The sequence below is a fragment of the Colletotrichum lupini genome, chromosome 2 (assembly GCF_023278565.1).
Source record: "Colletotrichum lupini chromosome 2, complete sequence".
Lineage (NCBI taxonomy): Eukaryota > Fungi > Ascomycota > Sordariomycetes > Glomerellales > Glomerellaceae > Colletotrichum > Colletotrichum lupini.
Window position 1 is genome coordinate 2,174,883 of NC_064675.1, and position 19,295 is coordinate 2,194,177.

General features: G+C 49.7%; 7 protein-coding genes across 7 annotated transcripts; 4 read left to right on the forward strand and 3 right to left on the reverse strand.

Moving 5' to 3' along the window:
• Positions 1-4,406: 4,406 nt before the first annotated feature.
• On the forward strand, positions 4,407-6,268 carry CLUP02_02925 (uncharacterized protein; the record flags this gene model as incomplete). The annotated part of the gene is made up of 3 exons (XM_049281953.1): positions 4,407-4,926; positions 4,988-6,009; positions 6,062-6,268. The coding sequence occupies 3 exons, from the start codon at positions 4,407-4,409 to the stop codon at positions 6,266-6,268; spliced, it is 1,749 nt and encodes a 582-aa protein (XP_049139096.1).
• A 69-nt stretch (positions 6,269-6,337) lies between these two features.
• On the reverse strand, positions 6,338-7,935 carry CLUP02_02926 (uncharacterized protein; the record flags this gene model as incomplete). The annotated part of the gene is made up of 5 exons (XM_049281954.1): positions 6,338-6,508; positions 6,574-6,648; positions 6,751-7,560; positions 7,664-7,705; positions 7,744-7,935. 5 exons carry the CDS (start codon positions 7,933-7,935, stop codon positions 6,338-6,340), a joined length of 1,290 nt encoding a protein of 429 aa, XP_049139097.1.
• Positions 7,936-9,174: 1,239 nt separating this feature from the next.
• Positions 9,175-12,167, forward strand: CLUP02_02927 (uncharacterized protein; the record flags this gene model as incomplete). Its single annotated transcript, XM_049281955.1, has 2 exons — positions 9,175-9,422; positions 9,473-12,167. 2 exons carry the CDS (start codon positions 9,175-9,177, stop codon positions 12,165-12,167), a joined length of 2,943 nt encoding a protein of 980 aa, XP_049139098.1.
• A 1,467-nt stretch (positions 12,168-13,634) lies between these two features.
• On the forward strand, positions 13,635-13,904 carry CLUP02_02928 (uncharacterized protein; the record flags this gene model as incomplete). The annotated part of the gene is made up of 2 exons (XM_049281956.1): positions 13,635-13,703; positions 13,773-13,904. The coding sequence occupies 2 exons, from the start codon at positions 13,635-13,637 to the stop codon at positions 13,902-13,904; spliced, it is 201 nt and encodes a 66-aa protein (XP_049139099.1).
• Positions 13,905-14,378: 474 nt separating this feature from the next.
• Positions 14,379-15,807, reverse strand: CLUP02_02929 (aspartate aminotransferase; the record flags this gene model as incomplete). The annotated part of the gene is made up of 4 exons (XM_049281957.1): positions 14,379-14,449; positions 14,508-15,010; positions 15,074-15,558; positions 15,631-15,807. 4 exons carry the CDS (start codon positions 15,805-15,807, stop codon positions 14,379-14,381), a joined length of 1,236 nt encoding a protein of 411 aa, XP_049139100.1.
• A 547-nt stretch (positions 15,808-16,354) lies between these two features.
• On the reverse strand, positions 16,355-17,942 carry CLUP02_02930 (uncharacterized protein; the record flags this gene model as incomplete). Its single annotated transcript, XM_049281958.1, has 4 exons — positions 16,355-16,448; positions 16,500-17,478; positions 17,535-17,585; positions 17,639-17,942. The coding sequence occupies 4 exons, from the start codon at positions 17,940-17,942 to the stop codon at positions 16,355-16,357; spliced, it is 1,428 nt and encodes a 475-aa protein (XP_049139101.1).
• Positions 17,943-18,185: 243 nt separating this feature from the next.
• CLUP02_02931 (uncharacterized protein) lies at positions 18,186-18,650 on the forward strand (the record flags this gene model as incomplete). Its single annotated transcript, XM_049281959.1, has 1 exon — positions 18,186-18,650. One exon carries the CDS (start codon positions 18,186-18,188, stop codon positions 18,648-18,650), a length of 465 nt encoding a protein of 154 aa, XP_049139102.1.
• Positions 18,651-19,295: the final 645 nt, after the last annotated feature.

Genomic DNA, 19,295 nt, shown 5'->3' on the forward strand with positions numbered 1-19,295 from the left:
TACTTAGGGGGTAATTAAGGGAGCTACGAGGAGGTTGTTTAGATTATAAGCTTTAAATCGTATTTATAAAATCCTCGTAATAATAGACTTTTTTATATATTATAAATCTCTTAGCTTAATAACTCTTATAGGGTTACTTTTATTACTAAATAAGAATATTTATATTTAGAGATCCCCTTTTTTAATCGCACAGTACTCTTTTATACTATACTTTTATTAATTTAATTAGTTAATTTTTAATTACGAGTTAGCTACGGAAAAGTCGTTTAGTAGAAAAACTGCTCGGGGTAATAGTAAAAAGCTAGTTATTTAAGTAGTTCTGTTAATTAACGTAGTTTAACGTAATAAATATTAACCTCTTATAAGTAATAAAGGGCTATAATTACTTAATTCTATATAGTATTTAAGAATTACTTCCTTTTTTATCTATTTTTATAAGGTTAATTAATACGAATTTCTTATCTTATACGGTATTAAGAGGTCGTTTTTTTTATATAGCGAGATACCTTACTAATTTATAATAATAGAATTTAACTACTAATTAGTATTAGTATCCTTATTATAGGGTAGTTAGTTTAAACCGTAATTAATAAAGAGATTAATTAGATTATATAAATATTTACGTAGTAAGTATAAAAAGGAGGTTCTAATCGTAGGTTAGGCTGGCTACGATAATCGTAAATAGGGCCCCTAATTAGCCCCTGCGCAGTCGGCTGTATGCCGCGGTTAAATTAGACTTCTAATCCGATATACTAGTTTATGCCTTACTTCTTTCTAAGAAACTAGGAACCATACTATTAGACGGGAGGCGGTGCTATCATTACCGGATGTGGGTTGACAGTGATTTTCGTTCTCATCACTAAATGGTACTGTTGGAAGAAGAACAAAGATTTGGACGAGCAAGACAGGATTTCTGGAGAAACAAGTGAGTGGAGATATGCATCTTGAGTGTCTTCCCTTGCTTCAGACTGCAAGAGCATCATTGATGAGCTTGCGTTTCTGTGCAACATATCTAGCTTGGAAATCTAGCTTCAGCCTCTATCAACTTATTCGTAAATCTGTGTGATGAATGATCGAAGTAGAAAGCCTCTCTTGAAACGACCACTTAGCTTCATTGCACTATTGACCAGCCGTTTATTGAACCGTTTTCGGCAAGCAACTGTTCACGCAGAGAAATCTTGACTTCTTGAGGCTGGCGAGAGACTTGACGGCGAAGGGAATTGCGTAGTCTATAGCAAATCCATGAGTCGACGGCTGAACACTCAATGGCAATTGAAGGGCTGTTCATATTTTCGGTCTACAATTTCGCTCTGAAACTCGGCGTCCAGAAAGATCAAAGCCTCTGATAGCTAAGTATCTCGTCCAGCGAAAAGAGACTGGCCGTGGCTGTCAGGAAGGAGATGAAAGCTATGTTCAGGATTGGTTGAAATCGAACGCCGTTGATGGGGTGCATGGAAGAACCAGATCCTGGAATCCACACCCTGCTCCTTTAGACCCTGGTGTATACACAATAGTAAAACAGCGATTGCAGCGTGGAACTCGCCCAGCCGACGAACGGATGCAGTTGGCTTGAATATAAGCGGACCCTTTGGTTTGGGGGAATGTCTGTGTCTCTGAAGTCAAAATCACTACATGCCTTGATGTCTTCGGAATGGACGAAAGTGAAGCTGTTTGCGGGAAGCTAATTCTCTTGAGGTAGTTCAAGTGGCTCTTCCGATAACAATACGAAGTCTCACAACTACGACCATGAGCCGCCTTCTCGATCGATTACTTACTTGGTGAGGCGGCTCGGCAGAAGGCAGGCCATGTTTAAGAAGTCAAAGCGACGATAATTGTGGCAACTTGAACAGGCTTCATTGACGTCATAAGCTACCCAGACTAATACTGATATTAAGGGAACAGACTGACAGCTATCCCTCAGTATTGTGTACGAATACAGTGTCCATCTAGCATTCCTTGACTTGCAGAATGCTTGCATAGCGCCGGCTTTACTTCTGGGCCTACCTGTAGTGCCACACCTCTTAGCCCATTCTCCTCGGGCTCACAACGGCGGCAAGCTCGACAAGGTGCGCCAAGATCGGCAGGACTAGCCCTCTAGTCTGACTCGTGAAGCCACAACGGCGACCGATCAACAACATCATTGTCAGTATACGATTGGCGTGCTAAGAAATCTCGCAGTCCGGCGGAAAACGATAAGATAGCAACCTCGTATCTTTGACAAAGGAAAGTCCATACCGCCGGTAACGCACATGCGTAGATGAAGTGTAACGATCGAACGGCTGAACCGGCCTGATGGTCAAAGTTATCTTTCGGACTTACGGGACACCCTTGCAGGGGTCAAAGGCCAATGAGACATGATTGGAATGATCCACAGGTTGCTGATGTGACCCGGCCATGCTTGCTCCATTCCATTTCGCGGGGGTTCGAATGGTCTGTGAGGGGAAAAGATGGGATTTTCTGTGGGTTGCATGAATGCCGGGCGAACTCGGGCAGACTTTTAAAGAACAACAGTGAACCAACTCCAGAAAGGAGGTCTAATTAAGTAAAGGCCGATGAGCGGCAAAACATAAATGGTGATTTGAATCGACGAGATGGCAGTTGGTTCGACAACTTTAATGATCCATCGGAGTTTAGAGAACTTCTAGAATGTGTCATGGTCGCTCAGATTGGAACCCTAGTCCTGAGCGCTACAATCAAGTTTTTCAGGCATTGTTTCCTTGATATTTGCAATCTTGCCAATTTTTCTTTTGCCCCCCACATGAAGCCTAGGAGAGCCCTGTCGCAACGCTAAAAAGGGATGAACGAATTTTCGTGACAATCTGTAACAGGACGAGTGTCGTATCGGCCTTGCTAAGCCGGTCTACGAGCTAGAAGGCCGAATTCTGGACTAGCACCAGTCGGAAGCCGTTTCTCTTCCTCTTCGCCTGCCTTAGTGCGCTGCTCGCCGACTTGGCATCGCGCGATCGATGCGGCGGCTGCGGCCTGGCAGACTCCCCTGCCGCCTCACGGAGCGCCAAGCCGGCCAGATATTTCTTGTCATCAGCCAAGAATGCGGCTTCCCACCCGGACCGGGACCTGTAGCTGGCGGGAGCTAGGAACAAGCCACCAAGCGGTCAGGCACGACGATGGCGATCTGCTCGTCCCGAAGGAGAAATGTTCCCAGCACGTGGTGATGTGTCAGACCACGTTCTCTGTAAAGTAATAGATACAGCAAGGCCGGGGGGATGCTAGGTCTTGTCCATGGGTATTTGGGAAAAGATTATTAACATAGGAAAAACCAGAGAGAGAAGAAACATGCGTCGTTAACGGGTGGCTATCATCGCCGAGCACCACCGAAAACTTCTTGCTCGCAAGCGACACGAGTCTGACTGTCCATGTGCCGCTTCTAGATTTTTCCCCCTAGAGTTGACGTCAGCCCACATCTCCAAGGTCCCAGAAAACCTTCCCCAATCCAATCCCCAGAGTGAGAAATTTTAACATGTTGGTGACTCTGGAGTCTGCTTTCTCCACGCGGAGACTCCGTACGTTTCCGTCGTCGTCACGAGAACGAACGGTGCGGGCTTCAGATTGTCACCGAGTAGATCCAGAACGCGGTACCGGGAGAATTTTCGGTCAAACCACCCATCCTTCGGGCGGGTCTCGCACAAACGCTATCCTGCGCGGATGTGGAGTCGCGAGTCAGATGGGAAGAAGAACGGTCGTGGCGGCCTGATCTCCGCGAGTCCTTTGGCCTGCTTTTTTGCCTGCCAGAAATGGGGGCCAGAACAGACAACTGGGACCCCGGGCTCCGCGTCGCCCCATGGTCACGCTCTGCAGATTGTGTATGAGGAAAGTCTGGAGCCCCAAGGGCAATAGAGCCCAGCGCCCGCAACAGCTGCCCTCCACCCTCCCTCCGGCCTCTCCCCCAGCCTGCTTAATGTTCTCCAAGTGCGTGTTCCGTGTTCCTGGGGTCTCTCCACTGGAGAAGAGGCCTGAAGTGCGGACAAGAGGTCGCTCCTACTTCGGCCGTTTCTCTCCAGGTCTCCACACTAACACCAGACAAAAATTTCGGATGACGATGTTGGTGTCGAGGTTAGACAGATGGTCACGTCGAGAGTCGGGCGAGGAATCCACAATCCATCAATGCCGTCTTCGGGTTGGCTGCCTTGGAATATTGGCCGCTCTTATTGTTGATCTACTAGTGTGTCGCCGTGAGTAGTGGTAAGAAGTGTGAAGGATGATTAAAAGCCTGGCTCGTCCCAGTCTCTGTTGTTAGTTGTCTTTCCTTGGCAGGTGTCTTTTTCCCTCCGGACCATCAGAGCCGCATTTCTTAGCATCAGCCTTAATCAGATCTACTATTACCCTTTTGGGCCAATCTCTGTTTAGACGAGGTCTTGGCTCGCGGCAGCGCGGAAACCCCCAACAACATGCACGGAGTCAATCTTGCCCCGAAGATTTCGGGCAAACACAACCCGGACAGTCAAAATGAGGCTCACGTCGAGAACCTCGCCAACGCCCTTCCTGGTGTAAACGAGAAGGATGCTGCCGCCATCGCTGCGGCTGGTGGTTGGGAGGTCGATGCCTTCATCGACAGCATGGAGCGGGAGTTGGAGGCTGCTGGTGGTTTGAAGAAGGGCTTTTTCCAACTGGAGTTCACCAACACCAAGTACTTCACCTGGCTCATTGTAGCCTTCGCCTCAATGGGTGGCCTTCTCTCCGGTCTCGATCAGTCTCTCATCTCTGGTGCCAACCTCTTCCTCCCCGGTGACCTTGGTCTCACGACCCGCCAAAACTCGCTCGTCAACTCTGCCATGCCTCTCGGTGCCGTCGGTGGTGCCATCATCCTTAGTCCCTCGAACGAATACCTCGGCCGAAAGATGTCCATCATCATTTCTTGCGTCCTTTACACTATTGGTGGCGCACTTTGCGCCGGCGCACAGAACTTTGGTGAGTCAATTGACATACCATTCCACTTCTGCCTGCCGGGCCTAGCTAACTTATCCTAAAGGCATGATCGTTTCTGCCCGTGTTATCCTTGGCATGGGTGTCGGTCTCGAGGGTGGTACCGTCCCTGTCTACGTCGCCGAGACCGCTGAACGCCGCATCCGTGGTAACGTCGTCTCCCTATACCAGCTCAACATCGCTCTCGGTGAAGTTCTTGGCTACGCCGTCGCCGCCATCTTCATCCACGTGCCCGGCAACTGGCGCTGGATTCTCGGATCATCCCTTCTCTTCTCCACCATCATGTTTGCCGGCATGCTCTTCCTGCCTGAGTCCCCTCGTTATCTGATGCACAAGGGCAAGACGCTCGAAGCCTACAAGGTGTGGAAGCGTATCCGTGGCACTTCTACTCCTGAGGCCAGAGAAGAGTTCTTCGTCATGAAGGTCTCCGTCGTCGATGAGAAGCAGCAGGTTTCCGAGGGTGCCAAGAACAAGCGCTTCCCCTGGATGGATTTCATCACCGTTCCCCGCGCCCGCCGTGCTTTGGTCTACGCCAACATCATGATTCTTCTTGGCCAGCTTACTGGTGTCAACGCCATCATGTACTACATGTCCATCCTCATGCAGCAGATTGGTTTCAACGACGAGAAGGCTACCTACATGTCTCTTGTCGGTGGTGGCTCTCTGCTCATCGGTACCATCCCCGCCTGCTTCTACATGGAGAAGTTCGGTCGTCGCTTCTGGGCCAACACTATGCTTCCCGGTTTCTTCGTGGGCTTGGTGATCATTGGCGCCAGCTACCAGATTCCTACTGATACCAATACCACCGGTGCCGTTGCCTGCTACCTCATCGGTTTGGCCCTGTACATGGGCTTTTTTGGCTGCTACGCTTGTCTCACTTGGGTTGTTCCTTCTGAGGTTTACCCCACCTATCTCCGATCCTACGGCATGACCACCTCGTCTGGTCTGCTTTTCCTGTCTTCCTTCATTGTCACCTACAACTTCTCTGCCATGCAGGAGGCCATGACCCGTACTGGTCTCACTCTCGGCTTCTATGGAGGCATTGCCATCTTGGGATGGTTCTACCAGGTAAATACTTTCATTTCCATATGATATCATAACGGGGACTAACAATCCATAGATGATCTTCATGCCCGAGACCAAGGACAAGACACTCGAGGATATTGATCGTCTTTTCGAGAAGCCGACCAGCGAGATCGTCGCCATGAACATGAGAAACAATGCCCAAGCTTTCGGCAACTTCTTCATGGGTCGCTGGGGCAGCAAGGCGCAACAGCCCACTCGCGAACTCGAGGTTGAGGAGAAGGGCAAGGATATTGCCGCCTAAACTCTTCCAATGTATTTTATGTATAATGAATTGGCTGCGGCCGAGATAGATACCCTGATACTTTACAATTCAAGTGTTTTGAGACCTTGACCGACAGTGCCAGTAATTCTTCTGAGAGTGCAGATACCGACCCAATATTGCCTCAGGCTCCTCAACTGGACTACACGTAATTCCGCCTATCCGCCAGGCCGGGTCCGGACCCGACGTCGCTCCACTACTATGCAGGTCGGGTCTGCGACCCTGGAATTCATTGTGACATGCCGAAGCTTGTTGTTAGCCAAATTTCATTTCGAGAAATGTTTTACCATATGCTTAGACAAGTAAGGCGTTATCAATACACGTCTCATGGCGTTGATATTATGCATTTTGAGATGGTAGAGCTAGGTCAAACACAAGGACTAATCCCTATGTCTCTTCCCCTTCAACCTGAGTTGTCCGAGTAAGAGCCTCAGAGCAAGAATCAAAAATCGCGTGTTTCAGACGAAGGGCTTCCATTGTTCCTCGCACCACTCCCAGAACTTCGTCGTATAACCAAGGCCCCCTTCCGCCTCCGGCTTCAAGGCCTTCACGATATCCTTCCTCGGAATATCTTCGTCGATGCGAATGCGGCCCCAGGGGATAACGTACGCGCCATTATTTTCAAGCGAGATATCGGGGGATAGGCCTGCGTACAGCTCAGTGTACGCACCAAACTTCGTCTCGTACAGGAAGGGAGTGATAAAGAGCATTGAAAACGCCGGCACCCCGTCATAGGCGCCAGCTTTCAAGTTACCAGGGTTCTGAACGACGCTGACAATATTGTCAGAACCATAACGAGAGGCCATCTCGCGGCCGAGAAGCCAGTTACCAAACTTGGAGACGGCATAGTTCAGCGCACGATCAGGCGTACCCTCTACGAGATGGTCAAAGTCGATGCCATTGTCGCCAGTCGACAGTTCCGCCATGAAACTCGCAGTCCAGACAACACGCACCGAGCTTTTCGGAGCGTCTCCGGCGGCTGCTCGGAGTCGGGGAAGAAGGAGGTGGGTAAACAGTTGCGCAGCAATGCAGTGCATGCCAACCATTGGCTCGAATCCTTGCTTCGTTTTGGCGCCTTCTTCAATTCTATAAGCGCCTGAACCAGCATTGTTCCAGAGAACATGGAGCTTTGGCTCTTGTTGCGCAAAGATGGCGGCGGCTGCTTTGACGCTGTCCAGATCGTTCAGATCAAAGGGAAGGAAGACTATGGTACCGGGGGTTTCGGGTGCCGGTGTGGCGGTTGTGATGGTCTCTATCGCTTTCTCGGCACGTTCCTATATCAGTGGTAGGTCTGGTCAGTCTTCGAACGGTTACAAAACTCATACATCCGCCTTAATCGCAAAAGAATCGTTGAAGACACTCGAGGTAAGATGCCACGCAGGTCTCACGGAAGTTGGCAATCATCCCAAGCTCAGAGATCTATCATATTGCCATTATGATGAGAGTATGAGACTCACCTTGGATCGCGATGCCATGTATATTCTAGCCCCAGTTGCATATAGAATCTTGACAAGCTCAAACCCGATACCGTGGTTGGCGCCTGTGACGATGAACACTTTCCCTTTCTGAGATGGGACGTGTTGCTCGATGTAGGTTGGCTGTGGAGGAAACCACTGAGAGAGCAGATTGCGCATTCCGGCAAGAGACATGATCGCTGATTTTCGCTATATCAGTCTGATATCTCACAGCTCAACAATGTTCCAGTTGTACACAGCGGATATGAAGTTGTGATGGTCGAATATCGTCCTACTGCTCTGGAAACTCCACTGACAAGAACGAGGGACCAGCTTGTATTTATGCAATCGAGGTCCGAAAGCCCGCTCCTCGGCTGACGGCTTGAAACAGGCTAGGTGACAAAAGTACTTTCATGATGGCTACGTTGGTTTTACCAAGCTGAGTGGCCGATTTCTCTTTATTGCGCAAGCGATACGGCCCTGAGGCATGGCAGGCGGAGGACACCCACTCTCTGTCAGACGGAATCTCACAAATTAAGGTGCTTATCACTGCACCTCCCAGCCACTTGAGTTGTCATGCTTACCAGCCAACAATCCATTTCTTCTCATTATTGGACAGTTTTACGAATGACTAATAATATTAAAGGGGACTTTGACGATCACCCCTGTAAGCCCGCCAGGGTTTGGGCGGACATTTGACTAGAAACTAGACGTTTCCCACCACAGTGTTTGCTGTCAGACTTTTCTCAGCGCTAAGATCTTACTATGGTCCAGTGAATGGAGAATCGTCAACTGGAACGGCGCAAAGGGAAGTTTCGCTCCTTCGCACTTCGTCTCTGTCATGGCTCCAAGTCCTCCTATGACCAAGTACTCTTTGTACTTAAGGTAATCGCATCATTCACATGTACGGACCTCAATCTGCGCTCTATGATGCCAAGCCCCGTGAGCGCCAAATACGGCTTGCAGTTTGGCCAGTTTCGCGTTATCAATCAGCCGTGAGGCAAAAGATTATCACCCCCACACGTGGGTAAGGTGAGTTTGCTACGCCTCTGTCCTGCAGGGAAAGGGCCATGAAAATACTACCTTAATATGTGTTCCTACGTACGTGCCTCCCAGTCGCTCTCTGGACGAGCCCAGTTTCTTATCAGTCATGACATTCAGGCAAGATTTCTTCTTGACCTTTCTCACTTGACCCCGCACATGATGTCGTGTCAAGAATTCTACTAGGCAACATCTTCTTCACCACACATCTATTCACGTCGCTGTCATGGATGCCATCATAACCCTCGATACCGTAGGCCTTATTGTGAATGCAACAAGATGCATTTCGGCGATCATCTCGGCGTCCCAATTTACTGAGAGCCGAAGTCGTAACAATGAAACGTCGACTTGGGCACTGTCACAAGGTTGAAACTCGCTCTATCAGAGAAACAGATGCTCTCGGGGAGTGATTCCAGGCTTTTGGACACTTCACTTCCGCTACAGGATATGTCTTCCTCTCGAGATGCTTGCATCACGCTTTTGGAGAACATGGAGTTCAACTTACGACGGGCTTCCAAGAGTACAACAGCCGAGCCAGACACGCGGGACTCCCTATTGCCTCAGCGGGATAACGCGTACTACGAGCGTGAAATTGATCGCCTCAACACTACGGTGATGCGCCAAGTCACTGGTCTACTCAAGTACGTAGTGCTAAGACCACATCATGATGCTATCTGACTTCGTATCATAGCTCTCGTCTATCCCAATTAAGCCAATCCTTGAAAGTACTGGAGAGTCAGGGGCGGTATGCTCGACCAGAACAGGAATCTCAGGTTGACGTTATGTCGAGTGACCTGGAAAATCTGAGATCGCAAATGAATAGGCAGCTCACGGATTCACATGCCAGCTACTCGGAGGCCGACGTCAAACAGTTGAAGGTCTTGCTCACGAGACTGACCAAGTCAGAAGATGCTTTACTCGCCGACACGATTGTATCGAGTCTGAATTACACCAATCGACCTGCTCGCCTTGATTCTATCCCGAAAGCTCATCAGGATACATTCCAGTGGGCATTTGACTCTCGATGGTCAGATTGGCTTGTCTCCGGAGGTGGAACCTATTGGGTCTCAGGCAAGCCCGGATCTGGCAAGTCCACTTTCATGAAGTTCATTGCCAACCATCCTAGGACGAGAGAATTACTGGAACACTGGGCAGGCTCATCTAGCGCACTGGCTGTTGCGTCACATTGCTTTTGGATCGCGGGTACTCCGATCCAGAAATCATGGCAGGGGCTTCTCCAGTCTCTACTCTACGACTTGCTACATGGACACCCAGACGTTGTATCCATCGCCTCCCCACATCGATGGGCGGCAGCCAAGGCTGGAAGATGGCAGACCGCTGCTGAACCCTGGTCTGTGTTCGAGCTGGCTGCTGCGTTGCGATCCTTATCAACAGCTGATCACGTCCCTCTGAAGATATGTTTCTTCATTGACGGGCTTGATGAGTACGACAGCAATCATGCTGAACTCTGCCAAGTTCTTCTTGACATGGCTAAGTCTCCGCATATCAAGATGTGTTTGTCCAGCCGTCGGTGGTCCGTCTTTGAGAGGAGCTTTGGCGAAGAGGACCAAGAAAGCCTTGATATTCATGAGCTGACAAAGGACGATATTCGAAAGTTTGTGTATGATCAGCTGAGGCCTGATCCCCGCTGGAGTCTCGACATGTCTGCAAACGCTTCCTTGAAGCAGGCTGAGCTTGTCGATCGAATCGTGGCTCAGGCTGATGGTGTATTTCTCTGGGCTTTCTTTGTTACGCGATCTTTACAAGAAGGTCTTTCGAAGGGCGAGAGGTTGGAAGATCTGGCGGCACGCTTCAGCCGACTACCCTCAGACTTGGATAATCTATTCCAGCATATGTTGGACAGCGTGAGTCCTGCTGATCATCGCGTAATGGCAGGGATTCTTCTAGGCGCTATACATGCACTGGAGCCGCTTCATGTCGACATTTACTGGCAATTGGAAAGAGAACTAGAGGATGTCAGGTCTCCTTCTGGAGAGACGAAAGCACTCAACCCCGACCAAAATGTTGTCCTACGGAGAGAAAAGTCCAGTAACAGCATCAATGAGAAGACAAAGGGACTACTCAAGCTTGTCAACAACCGCGTCGAGTTTCTTCACAGGACCGTGAAGGACTTCGTCTCAACAAAAGACATCGGCGAGTACCTCCAGGGAAAGCTCCCGGCTGGCTATAATGGCTTCATCTCCATTGCTACTGCATATCTCGGATTCCTTAAGGCCACACGCCACGATAATTCGCTTGTCGTAGGCATTATCAGGCAGGGGCGAGGGTTGAACAGCGGTCCATTCGTTGCGCATCTGAACCAAGCCCTGCTTTACGTGTCCGAAGCGTTGAAGCAGACAGAACAACCTGGTTCCAGCCAGAGTCGGCAGGTCGAAAAGCTCTTGGATGAGTACGAAGCAGCCATCGTGAACATGGCCAGGCTCGGTCAGCTGACTATTAGAGGCGTTAACTCTGGCGGGTACGATCCGAGAATCCTGTTCCGCGAAGAGCTCCTCCGACATGATCTAGCACCTTACTTGGCAAAGAAGACTCGACAGATGCCGGATTTCTTCGATGTCTTCGATGAGTCGCCCTTGTACGCAGCCCTTATGCCCATGTCTCGCAGCAGTGGCGAAAGTGCTGCGCCTGCAATGGAAGTTCTCGAGATCATACTTCGCCGTGGAGAGGATCCAAACTCAACTCCGAGAGAACTGGGCATTATGGGCGATCTTGATGCACCATCGCCATGGGTTGCGTTCTCTCGCAGCACCATGTCTGTCTTCAACATGCTGTCAGGGCCGTGCATGTTCCCTGCAAAACGATGGAACGACTCCCTGAAGAATGCCACCTTTAGCCGCTTGCTGTCTCACGGCGCGGACCCCAACAAGCCTCTGCTGGACCGCCCAGGAGCACGCACCGTCTTCTCACACTTCTTGGATATTTCCTTGTCCAAGTTCCTGGACGAAGAATGTTTCGAAGACTATCCAAGAACTCTAGATGCATTTCTGCGAGCAGGCGCTAGTCTGGGTGTGCCCGAGCTGATCAGGCAGGTTGGGTCGACTGTAGAAGCTGCCTTTGGGAACTTAGCGAGAAGACACCCAGAAGAGTCGATTCTAACCTCATTTTGCAACGAGCTGAAGGGCCTCACGGCAAGATTGGCAGCTGACCCGCCGAGAGCTACGTTTACCATGTCAGTATTGGAGAAGCTCATACAGCACTGCCGCGGCCGAGAAGAAGACCTGAGCGAGCTGAAGTCGGCTATACTCCAGGGCTGCCCCGCGCATGTCAGTGAACCCCTAGCCCAGATGATCGCTTCTGAGATAACTCGTCATCCCGGACGAGGATCTGAGCTGGAAAGATTTCCAAAACGACTGAGGCGATCATAATATGCTGAAACTGTGAGCAAGTAGCTCGAGCCGAGACAGCGAGTGGGAATTTTTTGTGTCTCATCTGTGTCGCGTGATCGAGGTTTGGAGAGTCCGTTTTCCTGCTCTGTGGAATTAGTCTTTACTTACAATAGTTTGATCGCGCTGTTGATCTTAATTTGTGGCACCTCCAACTTCTTGACCAATGCAAGCTGTAGACGAGATGTCTTTGAAAATGCATGTTGATTTCTCTTGTTTAATCACGAGTTCACTGATTACCGTCACTACTGAAACTTGCTGTTGCTTCAGGGCCACCTATCCTGTGTGAAACCATGACATGTCTTTACTCAGTCTCGTCGCCTCCATAATAGCCAAAGTTCAAGCCATCAAAGCCTGAGCTACAGAGGGCCTGCTTCTCTGCTCAGGGAACACTGTATGTAGACTGGTCTCCTGTCTGGCACGCAGAGCTATAGGTACCCCCGACCGACCCTATTTGCCCTGCATTCTTCCAATAATTTTCCACCCACATTGCGACCGTCACATCTATACAGATTCTGGGGGACAACAACGTGTTTCGAAAGTTGGTCTCAACTTGTGGGGAGGCCCCTATTACCACCGCCTGGGACTGCCCAGCTTTGCATTCCCCGCACAAGTCGCAAAGATCCTGGATCTATGCCTCCTTGGGACGCTCAGTCGGCGACCACACGCTATAAGCATCCTGGTTCAACGAGTCGCACCTCTGAAACTGCAATAGTAGTTCGGCTATACCGAGCAAATCTCAGCTGTCAAGTCCTAGCACAGGTGCCAATGCCAGGGCCCGGCCGCTGTCATCTAAAGTCCAAGAAGCTCGACAATCGAAGCTGAGAGACAGGGACTACCCGAGTGTGGGATTTTATTGCGAGTTCCATTCTCGTGCTAAGTGGGTTTTTTAGAGCCATGTTAACGTCTGTGAACGCACAATTGGTTGTTCCTTCCACTGTGATCACTTTCCATCAGGCCAGTCTCACTGCGGCCTTGAGGCGTTTGACGCGTGACCCGTGCATTGCCAAACTCCGCAATTGCCTCAATTGCCCTACAAGAACAAAACTGAAAGATGAGTTCATTAGCAGAGAGCTAAAGCAAGACGCATGGCATCGGTCATGGATCAGCTGAAGTCGCAGTTCATGTTTGGTGTCAAGAGGACGTGAGCGCAATAGGTCGACATTACATCCATTGGCATATTAAGCATAATAATAAGTCCGGACACCTGCGACGTTTCGAGTCACCAACGTCGATCACACATTGGAACAGAAGGTAAGCTGAAAGCCAAGCTTGATGCTCGCCGGTGGGATTGGCTTGTATATTAGACTCGAGATTCGACACACATCATCGGTTGATCATCACTTCAGTTCGCGATTAAATCAGTACTCTCGCAGCCTTCTATTCAATCCATCTGTTGCCGGTCGACTCAATTTTCAGTTCCTAATTTAACCGCCAAAACTTTTCACAATGCAGTTCAACATCTCCTCCGTTTGCATCGCTCTTTTCACCATGAGCACCCTCGTGGCCGCAGCTCCCGTGAGTAGTATCCTAATTGCGACGAGAACCGTAAAGTCGATGTTTGTATCAAAGCTAACGCGAGCGTAGCAAAACAACGCCCGCGAGAAGTTCAAGCAAAACAGCTGCAAGAGCCAGGCGTGCAGAGATTCGGTTGATGCTGGATGCCCTCTCAACTTCATTAATTTCAGTCTCGGTGGCTGCGATGACCCCAGCTTCTAATCGGTCTCGGACGCCGGCTTTTTCGCAATGGAACAAGCCTGGGAGACAAATCCTAGGTGTCACAGCGACTTAGAGCCATGTAGTAACTGAGGCATGAAAAAGACATCTTCTCCCAACTTGATAGCCATAGACTTGACCGCCTCTCAATACTGAGTTCTTTATTCAACGTTCATGGTGACCGATGTTTGGTCTTTTCATCCTGCCTGTAATATGTCTAAAGTCTCATCAAAATTACGATCAGCTGATGAAGATAATGGCTCTGAACATAACGAGGCGGCCTGGGACACCTAGGGTTGTGACGAAGGGATTTACCCAAAAGTACTGAAATGTGCATACCGAACGCTTAATTCCAGCTTCTGCTAGGTATGTTACGGATCAAAACTAAAGTATGTGCAGTGTTACAAATGGCCAACCCAACTACAATGGTGTATAAACGCTTAAGCAGACTCAAATCAGAAGGATATTCTCAAACTCTCAAACGCCAGCATCCCCTCGTACAACTTGGTCAATTGCCTCTGCAACCCTGAACACATTCTTGCTATTCACTGTTGACTGGATTAGTACGGTATTCATCAACGGGGACAATATTGAGCTCGAACTTACATCCCGATATGGACGCTCTTCCTGTTGACAAGAGGTAGATGTGGTGTTTCTCCCTCATCGTCTTGACTTGAGAAGCTGTGAGACCAGTGTAGGAGAACATGCCGATCTGATCGATGATATGTCTCCAAGAGCCAGGTGTGCCTCGCTTCGTGAGCTCGACGAACAGAAACGCTCGCATGCTCTTGACGCGAGCATTCATCTTCCTCAAGTCCTGGCGCCACTCCTTTGTGAGTTCAGGATCGTTGAGAATTGTTGATACAATGCGTGCACCCCATGCTGAGGGAGTCAAGTATTCAGAGCCGATAAATTGGAGCAGGTTAGACTTGATGGCAGGTACCGCGGCAGAGTCATGAGCGAGGATGTGGAGAGCGCCAACTCGGTGGCCGTAGAGACCGAAGCTCTTAGAGAATGACTGAGCGACCAAGACTTCCATCGTTCCTCTGCCGACGAAGTGACGGACGGCCCAGGCGTCGTGGTGATCATCGCCAGATGCAAATCCTTGACTAGAGAGTGCTAGTCAGTAACGTTGAAGGCTGAAGTCGGATCAAAAGTAGGATACTACTCACTAGGCAATGTCCATGAATGGAATGATGCCGAGCTCTTCGCAAATGTCGGCAATGATGTTCCATTCCTTCTGTGTTGGGTCGCAACCCGTCGGGTTATGGGCACAGGCTTGCAGAATAATGATGTCGCCCGGTTGTGCGTCTCGTCTAAGCGTCCTCACCATACCTTCCAGATCGAGCGACTTGGTCTTGTGATTAAAGTATGGATAGAATCGGCGTTGAGTCTTTGGTGAAGCATTCTCCCAGATTTGCTCATGGCTTGCCCAGGATGGATCTGAGATCCAGACGTTCTCAGGTCTGACTGCCTTGTCTAAGAACAAGGCTCCCATGTGAATGGCCCCGGATCCAGCAATGGTCTGTACGGTGGTCAAGCGACTCTTGACAGCCTCAAGGACATCTCCAAGGAGGAGTTTTCTAGCAGCTTCGATGAATGTTGGAAGTCCGGCAACGGGTAGATAATCGTGGTTGTCTTGGATCTGCGCTTGGGCCTATACGTCGAGTAGATTGGGGTTAGCATGAGGCTCAACAGCAACGTTTGATCGTTTTGGATGATGCGCCACCTTTTTGACGGACGGTAATGTCCAAGGCTGTGCATCGTCGTCCCTGTAGACGCCAAGACCGAGGTTGACCTTATCAGGCGTGGGGTCTGCTGCAACTGACTGCATGACAACGAATGCTTCATCGTAAGGAGCCTCAATCAGGCTAGAAAAGTGCGACTGCACAGCTAAGGAACCCATTGTTGCAGTAAAGTGTGATTGATCTTGATCGAAAAGTTTACAGACAATAATATTTATTGCTGTTCAGAAAGGGTGGAATATCATCGTTCTTATGTTTGCCTCCAATGCTGAGGTCCGAACGCCGAAAGTGCGTGAACAAGGCCTGTTGGGCGAGCAAACAATTGTCATTTTTGGCCCCGACCGCCGAACGTGACTGCCGGCCCCAGGGATGTGACAGAAACAAATATTGATGACATCTGTTGGTCGAGATCCAGGGCGATTGGGTTCACGATGCAAGGATTGGGCCACACCGCCTGCCTGACTTCCTTTTGCCTGGCAAGGGGGGAAGTTGCTTTTCCCAAGGGTGCGCTTCACTTTGCGGACTCGCGGAAGTAGGCACATCTTGCCCGAGCCATGGTCATGGGATTCTGCCAGAAAAGCAAACATTTCTCATATTGACTCTAACTCACTGCGGTAATGACAGCCGTCGCTAAACTTACTCTAGACACGAAATTTTGCGAGACAGTTGAGATCCTTTCCCGCGTACCTGGTTCGCAAGGTGTTCGAATCAGGAGATTGTGCCGGAGTTGTCGGCGCAGTTGAAAACTTTCGAAATCAACCCCGATGCATACGCGTCCTTGATGGACACGGCTACACTGTATCTGTTGCCTACTCAGTTTTCGTTCTTCAGGAAAGGAATATGATATACTTACGTTCCGGCGACTACCATGAACAGGCCCACAAGGACGACGAAAACGTGAAACCCGTACATTGCTTTCTTTGATGCACCTCCCTTTCTGTACGACGAAAAGTCCTGCATCCACAACAGTGCTGGGAAGATGAGACTGAAGGGAGCAAAGCAAAGAGCGCCCGCGAGGCCGAGAAGAAAGTTGAGGATGGGGACGGCTTCTGCCACGATGAAAGCCAGGATACCGAGCGTCATGTTGCTGCCAATCCAGGTTGTCCAGTGAATGACGGTGTTTGCCTGTAGATGTTGCGAATCTCTCAGGATGCGCACAAAGAGGTATTTCGCCGCCACATGTTGGTAAATACCGACACCGATAATCAGACCAGGAAGCGCAACACCATACGATATCTTCTTGAACAAAGGACCAGCACTTCCAAAAGCAGGAGTCGCGAGCCAAACACCACACCACCGGTAAATAACCAGTGAAAATGAAAGATACATCGCCAAAACGAGAACACCGGTCACCAAAGCAGCCTTTCTGTACTGATCCGGCCGACGCATCTCCGAGATGATTGGGAGATACATGGAGGAGCCACTGTTGCTGATAAAGATGTTTGCGCTGGCGGTGATACCAGCAACAAACGTTGGGTGGGCAATCGCCGTCCAGCCGAGGTCGAAGTCACCTGGAGGGGCGACAGCAGGTCGATCTTGTTGGGTGACAGCAACAACGAAGATAAAGACGGCGATGAAGAAGGTGGCGAATCCGAACCAGGTGAGCCAACCCAGGCGGCTGAATGTGCGCACTGCGGAGAACATGGTGATGAGGATCGCACCAACCAAGGTGAAGATGACGGTGCATGCTCCGTGATTGGAGAGAGCATTGAACGCGGTCGAGATAGAGACAATACCCGCTGCAGAAATGAGGACTTGGGCAATGAGGATCTGCAACCCGACAAGTTCCTTTCCGACGCGACCCCAGAGGCGACCGCACATGTCAGCCAAAGCTAATTGCAGCCATCAGTATGTCTTCATGTTGGGGTGCAGGCAAGACCCGACTCACTATGGCATTCGGGATGACGATTACGGAACTCGCCAAGGATGACTGCAGTGTCTAGATATCTCATCAGTATTGTTGTCGCTGTCTTCGAGTGCGAAAAGACTGACAAGTATTGAGAACGTGCCACCCAACAAGAGAAAGCGCACCGCCTACGGCACCAAGGGTGGCGAAGGCTCCGGGGACGCTCAAGATGCTCATGGCGAACTGGATCTTGAGGAACATAATCGTGGCACTCTGCCAAGTGACTGTGCGAAACTGGACGCCATCTTCCGTATCCCTGAAGACTTCGTGCGTCGTCAAAGCCTGTTCTTTGAGTGAGGATATCTCGTTGTGGACCGAAGGCGGTCTGATTTTATCGTCGTTCACCCCGGAAGGTAAAGCGTGGCCAGCATCGACTTCGCGGGTAGTCATCTTGATGGTCGAGTTTTCGTGATTTGATGCAGACGCTCCTGGGACCACAGATGCGGAAAGTCGGCTTCGTGGGTCCTATTAAATGCTCCATCATCGGCAATCCGGAGGACTACCTTATCTGAATTTATCAACTTTTCCCCATGTCTTTATCATGATGCTAGCCCTTGAACAGTTAAGTGTAGCACCCGTTTGATGCGCACCCTGGCCTAGATAAGGGTAGCTTCGCGGAGATAATCCATGAAAATGCATACAGTGTGGTCGCAAGTCGGGCACCGTCTTACATTCCGACTCAATTCCGATGCGCATCACCACAGAACAACAAGCTACGCTGCGGTTGTGGACCATATCCGACTGCCAATGACAGAAAGTTTCAAGAAGATTGCTTGCAATCCAGAAGGGAATCGGTGGTTCTTATCACACGCTAAAGCCATGCTAATGCACTCGCAGAGTTGTCCCGGCCATTTGGTATCCAATGCCCACTCTGGCGGATGTGCCAGATATCCAGGCATCGATCCGCTTTGTCTCTTAGGCCTGCAGTACGGGGACTGGACCCTTGGTTGGTATTTGGACAACATTACCCGGGCCACCGCTTCTTCCAACTCCTCCATACGGATAGGGAGTGGACGTGATAATGAGAACACCAATAACCTTGACCAGAAAGAAACCGGAGTAACAGTGCACTGTCGAACTATTCGTCATATCGGCTAAGTTGTTCCGGACCATTGATGCGACTTTACCTGGCCAGGTTTTGACCCCTAAATCATTGTTCATTGGTTTTAGAGTTCACGTGGGACCCATGCGAATAGTAACATTATCTTGCGGCGATGTTGTTTTACATGGTCGCGGGCGACTCTAAGGCCCGAATCCAGGCGAAAAAGATTTCTCTTCGTGCGTTTGTGTAAAACTTCTTGGTGCGGAGTGTCCAAGTCCAGCAGTCGGGATATCTAGTGCTGCGAATGTGAATGAACATGGTACTTGGCTCATTGATGACGGCCAACCAAACGGCTGATGGTTTTCTATGTATCTATGTTTTCAGTTACTACCAGCAACTTTTCAGGAACCCCCTTCTGGAAGTGTCTCTCACAATTGAAAAAGAATTTCTTGAGAGTTTATTAAATGTGTTGATAATTACTACTCAGTCGGTGGGCATCAGGGGTTCGTTCACTGCTCCACATACCCAACTTAATAGAATAACGCTCCACTAAGATCATGACTAGAATTCTAACGCTGTTGTTGTCAACTTGAATTTGCTTAATCTCTCACTTCTTCTATCTAACAGCATTTCACAAACGGAGCACAAAATATTTGTTGACGTAGGCATCCGCAGATAGACGGAGGAGAACGGCAAAAGAT